Raw genomic sequence first — 17,329 nt, 5'->3', positions numbered from 1 at the left:
AGAAGGGAATGCCAGCCCTGTCTCATTGTTTTGAGTAGGCAGAGACAATTGGACAATCTCTCAAATATCCTGCCCCTATGCCATAAAGAACTTTGCAGGTGATAGCACTCTGAAATGCCCCCAAAGGCCACCGGTAACCAGAGCAGCTCACAATGTATCGTTGTTACATTGGCATACTATGGTCTGCCCATAACTACAAGTGCCATTGTATTCTGAACCAGTTGTAGCTTCTGAGTGGTTTTTTTAAGGCAGTGCCGTGTTGTCAGCCTTGTGAGATAGTCCAAACAGGAAGCACACCCAGATGCTCTAATTCTACTTTATTAGAAAGTTACATTAATAGAATCTTGGAAGTCTGAAAGTACAATTTTCTCCTGTTGCCTTTATAGCCCAAGAAACCAAGGAGGGTCCCTTTTTGAGATGTTTGCCATGTTCACAATCCTTTTGTGGGCTCAGCTGCCCCTTATCTCATTGTTCCCCTAGCTGTGGCTCTTCCCCCTATCTCCCAAGGTCATTCCCATATACCATTACACATGTAGAATGCATTGTAGGAATCCAAACAAGATGTCACCAAGCCATGAGTGATCCAAGAATTGGCACAACTGATACACAAGATGAATTTGTGCAAATGCCTTCCTGGTCATGCTGCCACCTGCATCTTGAGCAAAAGTCACAAGTCCAGGATCTACTGGCTTCAAGCTGGAAAAGTTGGAAAATCTCCAGTATGTAGTAGCCCCAGAATGCATAACCACTCCATCTTGTTAGGGTTCAGTCTGAGTCTGTTCCCCCCATTCCCCCCACCTCTGCCCAATCCAGACTACCACGGCCTCCAGATACTGAAACAGAACATTGACAGTATCATTTGGATGACAAGGGACTGAGATACATAGCTAGATACCCAGCCCCATGATGCTGGATGACCTCCTGTAGCACCTTCATATAGATGTTAAATAGGGGAAGGAAGAGCATTGAACTTTGTGGTATCCCAGAAAGTAGGGGCCTTGAGCTAAACCTCTCTCCCCACCGCAACGCCAGTGCTGATTTGAACTGCCCTGAAGGAATGATGAGAACCACCACAATGCTATGCCTCCCACTCCCACCTCCCTGAGCCAGTCCAGAGGGATACCATGATTGATACCATGATTAATAGTAATAGAAGGCTGATAGGTCAAGAAGTTTCACCACCCAATCCTGCTTCTGCCATAGGTCATCAACAAGTGCAATCAATGCAGTCTCAGTACTGTACTCAACCCTGAAACCTGATTGGAAGGGGTCCAGATAATCTGCTTCCTCCCTCATTAAGCAGGCTCAGGTCACCTAAAGAGGCTCATCATGCAGCAATCTGCAGATGCAATAAGAGCAGGAAAAAATTATGTTTGCCTACTCTTATCATTACAGGGTAGTCCATAATGCAGGCTTTTACCTGTGACCAGTCAGACTTGCTCTTAGTCTTCTTCCAGTGCTGCTCCTGGGGGTCTGTGGGACTCATGAACAGGGAGAGGCCACATAGGTGCAATCCAATCAAAGGCTGATGCCACACACTCATTCCCAAAGGCAACTAAGCCCCCAGATGAACTATGCACTGGTTCCTCAGGGATTACCCCAACCTCCCTCTGAAAATCATCAAGCAGCTGGGATGGACCAAATGGATAAGTCCAGCCCTCTTGCGATAGAGAATTCCATAGCAATCACAGAGTGATCTGGCTACGATAAGGAACAGATATTTGTATCCCCCAAAACCAGCTCATGTGGCATCTGCTCCAAGACAAAACACGTGACCCATAATGTGAATTGGGTCCTTGATGATCTAGGTTAGATCCATGCTGGCCATGACCTCCCAAGCTACAGTATTTCCAATATGTGGGAAGGTAGCTGAGTCTTCAGTTTGCATTTTAGAGGCTGGCCATAATCCAAATCTAACAGCATGGATACATTTTAGTAATGGAATTTATGGTGAACCAATTTTGTTTAAAGTGTCACAGAAAGTAATACATGGAAACATTAAATGAAATTGGCAGCCATTTGTATAGAATGGGATATAACAGAATAACTCATCTGAAACTGGATTCAGTAGTTTCATAACTAGGCCTTTTTGGGATTATGGTTTCAGCCTCAAAGCACCTGTTTATTAAAAGCAAACATCTTCACATTGAGGGCAGGATGTGGAATGCTGCATAATCTGTGTGATTATGTAAGTAGATGGTAGGGACAGGGAAAATATAAAGCTGGATTGCCTCAAGGATGGTTCTGAGGGTTTTGAAATGTTCCGCGATCAATGTCTGGCATGAATTTGGTGGCCAGTGGGTATTAAATCTAATGTCAGTCAGACCTCCCTACCAATTTTCTCCCATCCCACAAGCCAGGGAAGGGGTGGTGGTGGGGCTACTGATAAAAGAGACAAGAAGGAGCTTTGTAAGCATTGTGATTGAGACTTGTCCATTTCTGAACATAAGCTGAACATGCCTCCCAATCCAGTTAATTGAATCAGAGGAATATAACAGTATTTCTCCCATGCTCTTGAGCAGCTCAAGAAGTCCATAAGAATAATGTTCATCAGCATCTTTAGGAGTGCTAAGATTTTTGTAATAACTCTAACAGCACTTCCTTTTATAGCCAGTTCCTGTTGTAGAGCTTTTGATCACATGGTACAGTTGATGGATGCTGGCAATGATCCGGCATGTTGTACGGTGTTGACTTGTTACTTGTCTCTTAGTGCTTAAGAGCCTCTTGAGATAGCCCTGAGTTCCAAGGTGGATGATGGATTGATAAACAACTGGCCCTTTACCTCGATAGTTGTGTAGAACACACAGGTGTGATGAAAGGAATAAGTATTTCTCAAGACTAGAGTTTTGAAGCTGACATTTTTCCTCATTTAATTTAGTCATCAGTGCCTTTTTGCTCTAGCAAGCCTTCAAAGCAATTAACAACATTTAAAAACAAAAGCAGAATATTAAATTTTAAAAATTCATATTAAAATTAATAATATAAATTCTAAAGTCTTCAGACAACCATGAGCCTTGCAAAAGAGATGGCTCTGTACTGATTTTCTAAATGCTGAAAGAGCGGTGGCCAAATTCAGCTCCTGGGGGACAGCATTCTATAGGCAGTGAAAACACAGGAGCAGGTCCTCTTGGCAGACCTCTGATAGTGGAGACCTCTTCAAAGGACATATTCTGCAGATCTTAATAACCAGACTCACTCCTACAAAGAGAGAGAGTTCCTCAGATGCTCAGGCGCAAAGCCAACTGAGGGCTTTGAAGGTCAGTACTGATGTCTTAAATTGGGCTTCATAAGCAACCAACAAGCAGTGCAGCGTTACATTTTTTGTTATTTTGCACTCACTGCAACTTCCAGTCTGTTTTCAAAGGTATTTCCATAAAAGTCCCTATTTCAGTGTCCACAAGACTCAGTGGGACCTGAGTGCACATGTATTGGGGTCAGGGTACAAATCATTAAAATGGAACCCATACACAAATCAGGGATTTTTTTTTTTTTGTAATGAGTCTAGCTCCCAACTCTTGTATGAATGTTGTGATAAAGATTATAATATCTGAAGATATAACAGGATTCACATTCATTTTTTATGACTTCGTATCGAACAGTATAAAAGTTTAGAAAAAGGATGAAAAATACACTGAAGTAGTCTTATTTTATCATGGTTAAAATAACTTTGCTCAAGGTTTGGAAAATACTTTAGACTTATAGCCAGTTTTGCGATTGGCTGGAGAATGAATGGATAATAATAATTTTTCTGTTGTTTATTACTCGGCCAAGTGTCTCTTACTATCTCAGTGCATGTTTTAGCAAAAGACATTGCAGAACCACAACCCTTGGGCGTCAGGCCATTTGAGATAGCTTGTCCAAGTATCATGTGCAAGGTTTTTTTGTAGGTGGATGGGAGAAGAAAAGTTGCACCTTCACAGTCCTTTGCAAATTGGGGACCTTAGTCTTTATTTGTCTGTCTGTGGTAACCACTTCAGCATGAGTTTGTATAATGAAAAACAGAAATCTATAAATTTGTTTGGTACTGCTGTTTGGAAAAAAATACATACACCCACAAGAGACATGATAAAATGTTGTCACCAGTCACTGTTGGGCTGGGAATGCTTTTGGGAAGAATATATTTAATTCTTGCTGGAACCTGTTCAGAACAATACAGAACATTAAGTGCATCATTAGCAAATACTCTTTAAAATACTTAACCTAGCCAGAAATAGTAGAAATGATTGGAACATTTGCTTGCTTACTATTTGTGAACAGATGATGGTCACCGACATGAAATAGAAATTCCATCAAGCTTTAGTGTGCGCACTTCATTTTTTTTGTTTCATTCTGTTACATTTGATTGTGTGATTTCATGTACAGAACGACTTTTTTTTTTTTTTTGCTGTATGTAGTTGGTGCTGTGACTTGTTTGTGCTCATCTCTGTTCTGTAGGCAACTTGCCACTCTCTCCTGAATAAAGCTACCGTAAAAGAAAAAAAGGAAAACAAAAAATCAGTAAGTTTTGGAGAAGTTTTATTAGCCATTTCTTTCAAAGCACACAAACACCCCCTTCCCCAGTTTCTGTTTTTGCTCTTTGTTCCCAAAAACTCGTCCCTTCCAACCTTCTTGACTCTCATTGTCAAATCATTCTACTAATTCTGGCACCAGAGACGCTTTAAGCTGAATTAACGCTGGACTAAGTGACGCCTGTCTAAAAACAAAAAAATCTGAATGTGCCTCTTTCTTCTTTCCTTTGGAAGGAACTTTCTGCAGCTCCACAACAGCTTCCTGATAAGCCTCTTTGCCGCAATTGCAGTGCTAAGAAACAAGGGGAAACACAGAAATTAAGGACAAGGAATATGCTTGCCTTCATATTAGTTGGACTCTCTAGGAAAAAAAGAGGAAAAAAAACCCTCTAACTTAAAGAGATCTTGGTATCCTTTTATTTTCCCTTGATGGCATTGAGGAGGCCACCCAGGAAAACGTCAGGGATTTCATAGAGCTTATTGAAAAGTGAGCAGCAGCAAGTGGGGAGGGGGATGTTGATTTTGAAGTGTGTGTCAGATGCAGAGGAACTTGTTGTTGTTCTTGTTCTGAAAGCTGTGTGGGTGCACGCAGTTAGTTGCATGCTTCAAAGAGGGTCTTTTCTAAAGAACCAACGTTCAAAGCCAGGAAGGCGTGGGGGAGGACACTGCAGGAATAAAGCATGACTACTTCAGTTACTCATCTTTCTGTGTCGGTTTGGAGGTGAATATGGATGTAGATGGGTTGAACTACTTTCTAACTTTCCCTCCTCAGTCGAGCAAAGAGAAGAGAGGCTGAGGTCCTTGCAAAAAGGCTGCTTTTGCTTGGCCGGGATTTTTCGAGAGGTTGCAAAGCAAAATGCAAATTCTGAAATCGTTGTTCTCCATTTTAAAAATGTATTTTCCTTTAAAAAAAACCCCACTGTTAAGACTTTCTACTGCTTAATAAGATTAAACATTTGGCTACATGTGCACTGAATACATTCAGATGATCCTCTGCTTGTTTAATGCTGTGTTTCTCAACCTTGGCAACTTGAAGAGGTGTGGACTTCAACTCCCAGAATTCCCCAGCCAGCAAGTTGCCAAGGTTGAGAAACACTGGTTTAGAGTGCCTTGTTTGTGCATTTTTGACGTAGGGAGATTTATTGATCCTTTTGGAGAGTGAAAGGGCCTCTCCTCTCTTCTCCTCTCCTCTCCTCTCCTCTGAGGGTAGATCCATGCCCATTGAGTAGACCAGACCATCCACAGACGTATTCCCAGCTTCCTCCATTTTCTTTCTCTCTCTCTTAAGATGTCTGATATCTGATGAGATTTAAGTGATGACATGGGAGATCCAACATGATTGTGGCTTTCAGGGGAGTGGGGGGCAGCCACGTTGCCATCTGGTTTCTTTGTATGGAGGAGGGCCCTCAGTGGCAGTTCTGGTGGGTCCTCATTAGCAAAAGACATCCTCGGATTCTGGGTTTGTTGGTTTATTTTCTCCCTGTGCTTCTTCCTGTGTCCCCAGTTCAATCAGTCAAGGTGGGAAAAAGGTGTGGCCTATTTATCTCAGCCTGCTTGCTTGCCAAAAGTTCTCTTGGTGCAGCAGGCTCACCACTTGTCCTTTGACTTCTAGGTCAATTTTTATGGCATGGACCATCTTCTCTAGCCATTTATGGATTGTCAGGATGTGGCCTGGAGTTACCTACGTGCTTAAAAATGCAAAATTCTTAGGAGCCTGTATTCCCTTTTAGGCCCCACCCTTCTTTTGTCAAAACAAAGCAGTGTTCCCTAGCATTAAATCCGTCTTTTGCAATGTCCAAGCCTTTTCACAGTAGTGACTTGAATTCTGTAGCCAGTTCATATAGGGTTCGTTTATTCTCTGAATCTGCATAGCAGTGCCACACCTTTATTAGATTTGAAGGATTCTTGGTCTGGCTGGTGTTTGGATAGGAGATTACCCAGAAATGCAAAGCATGCAACCTTGAGTTTGGGCATGGAGACAAAGGCAGTTTCTACAGGTACTTCCTTGTATACCCCAGAACTGAAATTGCAACCAACATGGACTGTCCATTCTTTGCGTAACATCTGCTTTTGCATAAGAGTTCTTCATAGTGGTTCTTGTTAGGATGTGTAGCAGACCCAAAGACATACAGTGGGAATGGGGGTGGTGGGCTTAGCCATTTGATCTTGATTACTTACCTATAGGAACTCACAGAAGCTGAGATCAGAAAGCAGAATCCAGTCCTAGGAGAGGAGCAAGCTTGAAGGTCATTTATACCTTACCAAACTGCCTTTAATTGGAATGGCTCTTCTGATACCGAATGTGTCCCAAAAGGATTCAGGGTGGAAGAAAATTGTTTGAATGTATTTGTTCTGATCCTTTCCCCCTTCCTCCTCTTCCTTCTGTAAAGTAGGTAGATTTTCTTGTCCATATAATAAATGCGCAGTTATTCTCCAACATGAAAACTTGGGAGTACTTTTTTGCATGGCTATTTTTTTCACAGAGGATATGTGTGGTTTTTATGAATGGGCGATTTCCATTCATATTTTGTTGAAAGTTGTTGCTATGAGATTCACAATACAGTTGTCCCTCTCTGGCACTTCAATTGTTCTAAACTGGGTCAGTGAGTCAATTGGCTGCATTAGTAAAGGTTTTACATCAGTTCAGAATTTTAAAACGTCAGGTTAAATATAGAGCAGCTCTTTTTTTCTAATTAGTGTATTTTGAAATAGCATCTTAGTTTTATTTTAGGAGCTATGAATTACTCACACACAGGCTTCCCCATAAGATGTTTGTGAATGTCTGTATGGAAGAGGAAGAAAGAATGGTGTTAAATCATGCCTTGTCTCTACTATTATCAATAACACTTTCCTCCTTTCCTCCTTATAACCATTTGGCACTTGCCTCTGGAACCTGTTTAATATAGAGACCGCTTGGGTACTTGTCTTGTATCATTCTGAAACAATGGCACGTATGGGAGAATTGGCTGAAGTATTCGCCTCTATTACTCTGGCTTTTTACCCATTTAAAAGATGGCTTTCTTGAATTCTACCCTGTGCTATTTAGGTGGTCAGCCAGCGGTTCCCTCAGAATAGCATTGGAGCAGTTGGGAGCGCCATGTTCTTGAGATTCATTAATCCAGCTATTGTGTCCCCATACGAGGCTGGCATCCTGGATAAGAAGCCTCCGCCGAGGATCGAAAGGGGCCTGAAGTTGATGTCGAAGGTAAAAAACTGTGTTTCTCTTAGGCTGCGTGGCAGGGAATAGCAAGGGTATGATGATGGTGAAATTGGGCATCTTGTTTTTATGGAACATTTGAAATAAATGAGCTCAGGTTAGAGCTGGCAACCGGTGTGCAGCTCCAAGGATTTGGGCTTGATTCTTGAAGCCCCTCCAGAAGTCTCCACCAGATTATAATTTTTGAGGTGGCCGAAGTGAAGAATTATTAAACACAGGAGGAATAATTATATTATATAATGTGATATTAAAATATGTAATTAAAAAATTAAATTCAAATTTGGTTTGCCTCAAGCTTGAGGTCTGGGCTACTATACAGCCCTGGCGTGCACTGGAGTATGCTTCTTTGCCCAAGTATAATGGCACACTCCAATGTTAAGGCATGGTGGCATAATCAAGCTTTCGCCAATCTGTATAAACTCAGTTGTGTTGGACTTTCACAGACCCTCAAGCAATATGGCTATTTTCCCTGCTGGCCGGTGATGTTGGGAGTCCAGTACATGTGATGAGCATCAGATTGGGGAAGGCTGCTTTTAACTAGTGAAGCTGTGCTAACCTGGAGGTGTTTCAGGAGAAATAGGCATCTAATGGAATTTCTCTGCATATTGACCCAGCATGTTACATTCATACTAGCAAATGTCTTAGATTAAAACAAATCCTCTGCAAACCTTTTCACATAATGCTAGAAAGGAAACTTCTGCAACTGCAGTTGACATTGCTCACTCGCTCCATTGGTTTCTTTTGTTCAGGTACTTCAGAGCATTGCTAACCATGTCTTGTTTACAAAGGAGGAACACATGCGGCCTTTTAACGACTTTGTGAAAAGCAACTTTGATGCTGCCCGAAGGTAAGCCAGTAAAAGTATTGGCTTTTTAAAGCAAGTTTTGCCTTTACACTTTTCCAAGCCAGAGTTAGAATACAAGCTATTAATTGGAGAGGCCAGAGACAAATAATGAGTCCCAGCACATAATAATAATAATAATAATAATAATAAGAAGAAGAAGAAGAAGAAGAAGAAGAAGAAGAAGAAGAAGAAGAAGAAGAAGACCCAGAACATTTGTAGATGATCTAGCCTACAGAATTCTTTAGCTGAGATGGTTTTAAAGGAAGATTACAAACATTGATGAAGAGGGAGAGTTCTTGTCAGTGCTATTTGGCCACACTGTCTCAGTGAAATATCCAGGTACCACTAAAAGCCAGATGCATGGAAAGAACTTTTGGGTGGGAGAGCTGTCACCTTCAGAGCTTACTTAAGGGCTTCCTGGAGGCATCTGTCTGGCTTTTTTAGGAAGCAGGATGATGATTAGTAGATGAATATTTTGGTCTAACCCAGCTGGTTGTCTTTACATGCTTCAGAGAGAAGTTGGGTTGGTTAGTTCACATTACTGACTTCTTACTTCTATTGGAGAGTTCTTGATGCTGAAGCCAACTCCGGTCCTAGTAGATGCTTTGATAAGAAAGCACACAATGTCTTTCTTTCCCTGTAGGTTTTTTCTTGACATTGCATCAGATTGTCCAACTAGTGATACAGTCAATCACAGCCTCTCTTTCATCAGTGATGGCAATGTGCTTGCACTACATCGTTTGCTGTGGAACAATCAAGAGAAAATTGGCCAGTACCTTTCCAGCAACAGGTAAAAGTAACTGACTAGGGATGGAAGGTTGCTACTTTGAGGAAGGACATAGTGCCTGTAAAAATAAAACATCAGTTAATCAACAGAGAATTTACAATTGTTGTTAAATTTGAAATTCATTATTTCATTGATTAATTCATTGAATATATAAAACTAAAACCCATTATGTCATCTTGATAAATAATTATAAATCACTATAAAGCTCTAAACATTAATATTTATATTGATGTCACCACTATTTATCATTGTCTAAAATAAATGAATCTGTGTGACGGGTTTGAATCCACGTGATGGGGGGAGCTCCTGTTGCTAGTCCCAGCTCCTGCCAACTTAGCAGTTCGAAAACATGTAAATGTGAGTAGATTAATAGGTACCGCTTCGGTGGGCAGGTAACGGCGTTCCGTTCAGTCATGCCGGCCACATGACCACGGAGGAAGTGTCTACGGACAAACGCCGGCCCTTCGGCTTTGAAACGGAGATGAGCACCGCCCCCTAGAGTCGGACACAACTGGACTTAATGTCAAGGGAAACCTTTACTAAAATAAATAAACATGATCTTATGAAAAGAAAAAAGAAAAGTTACTTTGGCCAAAGCTCCTGGTGATAGTAGGGTACACACACTAGTGTGGGGAGCCCCATGTTCTCTGGATTCATTTGGACTACAGCTGCTACAGCAATGCTGGCTGAAGCTGATGTCAAGAAGCATCTGTAGGAGATCTCATCCTTGCTCTGAGACTTGTGGCTATTGTTTTATTTTTACTTCACTACTGTTTTATTAATTTTGCACTAGCTGTGCTTTATGCATCTGAATTCATACCCTTGTTCCACTTGTTGTCCTGTTAAATTATATAAAAGAAATTTAGCTGGCATAGTGCCACTGTTTTGCCTATAAGATGACTTATAAAGGCAAAAGCTGACTTGCAAAAGTCTTGTTGGGCCAGGAATGGGGTTGTGATACACATGCTATTCTTGGGTCAGATGCCTAATCTGCAAAATGAGAATCTTTTCAATATTCCATTAGCAATAGCACTTCAGTTTCTGCCTTTCAGGAGTTTACTAGATGTACCTCCATTCCAGGGTGAGTTTGCTATCTTCCTACCCTAGAAAATTGGGCTGTCAGTCTGCCTGCTAATAGTAGCCAATGGTAGTTGAACATAGAGCAGACTCAAAGCACAGATAAGATGGAATAGATTGTGCACTGCAGGAAGTGTGTGTGTGCGTGTGTGTGTGTACATACACATGCACACACACACATACAGATAATAGATATAGATATATAGATATAAAGTATATTCCCAAGTCCAACACCCAGAGACTGTATACCAGACGGAAAGAGGGAGGGCGGGGTTTTGTGAGTGTCCAAGCCACTGTCCTGGATGAGACCCAGAGCATCTGGGAGTACATCAGTAAGATGGCACCTAAAGATGAGCTGTTGAGAGAATGCCTGAGGCAGCAGCTGACATGGAAGGAGGATCAAGCAGAGGAAGTGCCATGGCAAGACAAGACCCTGCATGGGATGTACCATCAACAGATAGCTGAGGTGGCTGACCTTGGGAAATCCTACCAGTGGCTGGAAAGGGCTGGACTAAAAGACAGCACTGAGGCAGCACAAGAACAGGCACTAAGCCCCAGATCCATAGAAGCAGGGGTCTACCACACTAGACAGGACCCGAGGTGCAGACTGTGCAGAGAGGCCTCAAAGACAGTCCAAGACATAGTAGCAGGGTGTAGGATGCAGGCAGGAACACCATACACTGAACAGCACAACCAAGTAGCTGGCATTGTGTACAGGAACATCTGCACAGTGTATGGGCTAGACCCTCCCAAGTCCAGATGGGGGATTCCACAGAAGGTTGTGGAGAACGACAGGACTAAGATCCTGTGGGACTTCCAGATCCAGATGGACAGGCAGGTACTGGCCAATCATCCGGACATCATGGTGGTAGACAAGGACCAGAAGACAGCAGTGGTGATAGATGTAGTGGTGCCAAGTGACAGCAACATCAGGAAGAAGGAGTATGAGCAGCTGGAGAATTACCAGGGTCTGAAGGAGGCACTAGAGAGGATGTGGGAAGTGAAGGCCCAAGTGATCCCGCTGGTGGCAGGAGCACTTGGGGCTGTGACTCCCAGGCTGGGAGAGTGGCTCCAAGAGATCCCAGGAACAACGTCAGAGCTCTCTGTCCAGAAGAGTGCAGTGCTAGGAACAGCTAAGATCCTGCGCCGAACCCTCAAACTCTCAGGCCTCTGATAGAGGACCTGAGGTTGAAGAAGACACATACCACCCATATGGGTGAGAAGGGAATTTTTTTATTTTTATTTTTATTCCATTCAATCATGTCCGATTGTGAGACTACCTGAACAAGTCCCTGCAGTTGGCAAGGTTTTTCAGAAGTGGTTTGCCATTGCCTGCTTCCTACAGCTGAGAGAGAGGGACTGGCCCAAGGTCACCCAGCTGGCTTTGTGCCTAAGGTGGCACTAGAACACATGGTCTCCTGGTTTCTAGCCTGGTGCTTTAACCACTACACCAAACTGGCTCTCACAGGAAGTTTAAACAACCTTAAACTGAGTGGGACAAAATTTGCTTTTTGAACAAAAATGTAACAAGGAATAGGACTTCGTTGTTCACACACATCAATAAACCTTGGAATGGAGGAGGAGGAAGAGTGGCCATTTAATGCCAGAAATGTGGCCTTTAGCTGTAGTGAGCAAGTAGGTTTCTTTTTTCTTTATCACTATGTAAATAGTATTTTGCACACACTATTACCTATAACCTGTGATTGTCTATAACAACTTGCAGGTTGATAAATGCTTTATCCCCTCATGCTTCTTATATCCCTGAAATATGATCATCCTCTAGGGACCACAAGGCAGTTGGAAGGCGACCATTTGACAAGATGGCAACTTTGCTTGCATACCTGGGTCCTCCTGAGCACAAGCCAGTGGCAGACACGCAGTGGTCCAGTATAAATCTCACCAGTTCCAAGTTTGAAGAATTTATGACAAGGTAGATGGATCCAAACGCTTGCTGGCCTGTTGTGATTTAATGCTGTCTGCAGGGATGGGCAAAGGATTCCCTCTCAGATGTTAAATTCCAACTCTCAGCAGCCATGGCCCCCATAATGCAAATGATATAAATGGATGCAAATAACGTCATTTATAGATTCAACTGATATTTGAGATTAATGTACCCTCCTCTCTTAGGATGGTCTTTTAACTGAAAATGTGTTATTTTATTGAGATTCTTAACCATTAAATGGGAAGCTAGTGTGCTGCAAAGCAAACAAGCATCTTTAATTCCAAAAAGCCTTTGGAGATCAGGCCCCAGCAGCATTCTTAGGAAGTAAAAATGGTAGGTGGCTGCAACAGAATACTATCTTTGGAAACTGGCTCACTTGACCAGAAAAACAGACCATGATAAGTAGGGTGGAAGGATGCCTCATGGAAAACCAAAGAGGGTAGCATGGAGCAGCCTCACCAGTAGCCTTCTGATAAATGGGCAATTGAGACTGACTGTGCTTGCCCAGGCCACCATTTTGTAAGAGCTTCAACTACTTGTAATTCCAAATATGTCCACTAGGCCCCAAAGTTTAGGGATCTCTGAAACATTCACACAAGGGTGAGTTGCTGTTTTTCTGTCTGTGTTTGTGTCCTTAGGCACCAGGTACATGAAAAAGAAGAATTCAAAGCCCTAAAAACACTCAACATTTTCTACCAAGCCGGGACAACAAAAGCTGGCAATCCTGTCTTCTACTACATTGCTCGTCGGTAAGACAACTTCCTGTTCCTCCTTAAACCAGATGATTGAGAATTGTGAAAGCTGTAAGCCCAACATTTGCTTCTTTGTGAACAGTACAATGGTTTTGTCATTTTGTGGTGTTTTCTCTGTGCTCTGAAAATGTTGGCAAGATGAGGTGTGTTCATGTTTGCGCACAAAAGTGTGCTGTCAGGTGTTTGTAAGACCAGCTCTGAGGAACAAGGATCTCGTTTGCGGTCATCTGGTGGCTTTTTGGCCTGGGCACATGTTCTGCTTCAGGGACTCTCTATGGGTATGTGGTGGGGCAGCCTATTTCTTTCAAAACAACATGTGTACATTAGCTTGTACTTCTTATGATGAAACTTAGATATATTACCTAGTGCAAGAGCAAAACCTAACTGCTTTTGCAGTGATATTATTTAAAATAATCTCTGTCGTCAGTGTCAGAACCAAATTTCATTACTGTCCTGTCCTATAGATGTCAACCAACTAACATGCTGCTATAGTTGTACGTGGCAAAGATGATCTGTATGTACTGTGAATGCATATATATGGGGAGATTGTTGTTGTTCTTTAATTGTCTTAAGTGTTTAATACAAATATTCGTTCTTTAGCTAAGTCAGGTTCGTGCAGCAAGGCATGTCTTTGTCAAACAGCTAGCTGCAGGCAAAATATCACACTTGTGCCGTGACTAGATGGATTGGGGTTGACGGGTTCCATGCTGCCTTGCAGAAATTGAACGTATTTTTCCTGGAATTATTATACTGTTGGATTTCCTTGAAACGGTGTTCACAGAGCTCGGAACTGCTGGAGGTTTATTTCCCCAAAAAAAATAATTCATGAGAAAGAGGCATGTGCCATAATTGCTAGCATTTGTGATCAGATTTCATTTAATGTAAGGCATATTACATGATGTCTCGATTCAGCCTTTCTATTGTTTTTCAGAATAGTCTATACTTGACACAGAATCCTTCAATTTTGTCAATGCCGCCTTTGACTCTGTACTCCACATTTTGGTCAATCAGCTTTCCTCTAGATAAAGCCTATTTAATACAGCAATTTCATTAATTATATTTAAGAATATTCCATTCACTCTGACAGTCATAACAATAACAAGAATTTTGCCTACTCTCTTAATGCGTTGACCATCACACGGGGAAAGCTAAACTGAATTTAAAAATCACACATTGCTGTGGATTTGCTAACAAAACCACACATGCGTTAGAGAGACAGCAGTGATGATGGTTTGTCAGATTGAGACAGATTAATTTTTCCTCAATTTGACTTACAATTGCACTAACAAATAGGCTTTTTTCAAAGTTTATGTTGAGAAACAAAGAAAATACCCAAAGACGAAATAGTCAAAAAGAGAGGGGTGACAGGCATAGGAACACTGCCCTGCGACTTGTTTGGAGTTACACGTTTCTTTGTGATTTGGTTGTGGGATTTTTTGCTGGTAGCCTTTTCCTTTGAGGTAGAGACCCCTCCGTGAGTACTGTTGGTTGTAGGGCTTGCAGTGGTGGTTTCTACTGCAGGGGCAGCCCAGAGAAGTTCGCTCAGGATTGCAAGCACCACCACAGGCCAAAGCCATTTCAGCTGCCTCTTCATCCTGCATTTGTGACAGTGAGCATTAGTTGATTCACTCAAGCTTCTTCAAGAATTGGCTTTCATCAGGCAATAGATTAATCTCATACATCCAGAACACGCCAGAGCTGTGACTGAATGCAGTGGGAGATCCCCTTGGAAGTATGTCTAGATCAGTGTTTCTCAACCGTGGCAACTTTAAGATGTGTGGACTTCAGTTCCCAAATTCCCCAGCCCACACATCTTAAAGTTGCCAACTTTGAGAAACACTGGTCTGGAATTTAAGCTCATTCATGTTTCTAGAATCTGTAATTAGAATGTACCAGTGAAATCTAACGTTTAAATGTTTTCCAGATCACCCTTGTCTATACATGCATGCAATAAATTAGGACTTCCACAAAACATTGTAGATGGACTGCTGATCAAGCTGCCAATCTACTAATGTTTTTGTTTCTTCCCAGTTGATATTTCATGACCATTGAGCATTCTCAGACTTCACTTGAGGCATTTGGAATGTTTTTCGTGTGTGTGTGTGTGTGTTAAAGTTTCCCTAAGCCTATTGATATCTCCCTTTTGTGCCTAGGTGAAGACACTTCGGCTACATAAAGGTCCACAAAATGAGACAATGATTTCATTGCTAGTATTCTGGTTAATGACGTTTCCCCCACACACAAATGGCTTCTCACTTGTCCTGTCCCATCTGGTTCCCCAATCCCCCCCCCCCAATTCCCCAGCAGTTTTCTTTATCTTACTGAGCATTTTTAAATGAGAAAATTTTACAGAAACACTAGAATAGAACATAGAAAACTGTACAATTGGGGCAGTTGTTGTTTTATTAAAAGATTTTGATCCTGCTTTTCAGATAAGTATCCAATTGGTTGGAGCAATACCAATTTAATGCTTGAGCATGGGAAGGCCCTGGCTAACCACTCCCATAACACTGCCAAAAATACTCCATCGATGCATCACAAATTGACTCAGCAAAGTTTTTCACGTTTATAGTGTTATTTGTATCTTGATTTTTGCTCTTGATTAGGGGTCCTGTCCTGACTCCCAGGAAACACTCTGAGACAGGGAACTGTTCTCTAATGTTTTATTGCTAATACATAACAGTAAGCCTAACAAACTGAACAAGCGTGGGAAAAACCCAGCCATATAAACCCCACAGGTTAAGGCGGTCCCAATCTGTGCCTCTTGGAATGGCTCACCAATTCCTCAGTGCTACGCATGCGCTTAACAGTCTGGAAAGGAGCCCCCTGCTCGCCATCCTTACTCATGACAGGTCCTGAAGCAAATTTCAAGATAAATATACCAAAGGAAAGCTAAAAAAAAAATAATTGAAGCCGTGCAGACATATCCAATTAACAGGCAAAAATCTTAAGAGGTGTTTAGCCTAATGTTCAAATAATTAGTGAGGGAGGCAGTTGGGCCTCTCTTGGAAGAGACTTTATGTCAGGATGTTAAAATCAAGCTGCAGAATTTACAACACGTGTCATATAAATTATCTTGCTTTAATCCAGCCTCCTGGAGGAAAGTCACCCTCTGGTTGTGTTGGAATTGCAATTCCAAGATCTGCCAGCATGACCCACAGTCTGGAAATACTGGGAGTAATACTGTAGTCCCAGTAGATCTGCAGGTTTGGTAGGTCTCCCGTTTGCCTTAATTCTAACCTGGCACCACTTGTGTGGGTCAGTATCCTTTCCTCTATATTATAGGTGAAGGACCAATTCTGAGAGACTGGTTTCCCTATTGGCAGGATTCGAGCCTGCATCTTCCTAATTTGCACCTTGGTCCTTAGCTCTATGCTGGATGTAGGCAACTTGATGCTGTTGAGACGTTTTGGTTTATAATCCCCATAGCCCTGACCATCGACTGCATTACCTGTATTGGACGGATTGTAGCCTAAAACATCAGGAAGGCATCATTGCTTCCTCAGAGCCTAAGCTCTACATGAAAAACCAGATTTTATACTGCTACTCTTATTAATTCCAGTGGTAAACTGATTTTAAAGAGTGATATTTTCACTACTATGGGACAACATAGTAGTAATTTATGGGGAAAGGGCCACTGAGTCTATGGGGAGGATCCAGAAGCTCTGTAGATTGAAGTACTATGTCTAGGATTATTTAAATCCAGTGTGAGGATTTAAGGCTGATTGTACATACATAAAACTAAAAACCTTGAAGTCATCCCCTGAATTTAAGGGCTGTACACAGGACGAAGGATGTCTGCCTTCCTTCTGGGGGAGATGGGCGGTAATTAAATTTGAAAAATAAACAAACAAACAAATAAAATGATTCTTGTAGTAGGATTCTGAACTGCTTTTTGAAATTCATAATTGCATATACCTTTTCCTCCACCGAGTCTTAGGAACAGGGTGAGAATATTCAAGTTTAATTGTTTTTAGCCTTGCACTTATTTTTTTTTTTCTATTTTAAATGGAAATTGTATTTTTTTTTGGGGGGGGGTTGGATTTTGAGGGGAAGGAGGATTATATACCTTGGGAGAATTTACATTTATGCCAGGATATGTAGGGTAATTAATAAATAAATTGAGTCATTGGAGAACTACCAGGAGTACTCTTCTTTGAGGATTTATATTTTGCATTTGCCTCTGCAGTTCTAGTTCATTA

General features: G+C 41.8%; 1 protein-coding gene across 2 annotated transcripts in view; it reads left to right on the top strand.

The window, feature by feature from the left end:
- The window catches only part of NF1 (neurofibromin 1), a 199,532-nt gene that overhangs the window by 72,691 nt on the left and 109,512 nt on the right, over positions 1-17,329 (top strand). The window contains exons 31-36 of one of the 2 annotated variants that reach the window (XM_063297277.1): positions 4,435-4,497; positions 7,555-7,713; positions 8,475-8,572; positions 9,213-9,359; positions 12,217-12,363; positions 13,014-13,124. In XM_063297277.1, the coding sequence (XP_063153347.1) occupies positions 4,435-4,497; positions 7,555-7,713; positions 8,475-8,572; positions 9,213-9,359; positions 12,217-12,363; positions 13,014-13,124 (725 nt within the window). The remainder of the gene's footprint in view (positions 1-4,434; positions 4,498-7,554; positions 7,714-8,474; positions 8,573-9,212; positions 9,360-12,216; positions 12,364-13,013; positions 13,125-17,329) is intronic. The other variant, XM_063297286.1, reaches the window with a different exon arrangement.

This window comes from Candoia aspera, chromosome 1 (assembly GCF_035149785.1).
Source record: "Candoia aspera isolate rCanAsp1 chromosome 1, rCanAsp1.hap2, whole genome shotgun sequence".
NCBI lineage: Eukaryota > Metazoa > Chordata > Lepidosauria > Squamata > Boidae > Candoia > Candoia aspera.
Note: the sequence above shows the minus strand (reverse complement) of the source record. Positions and strands in the feature narration are given on the sequence as shown.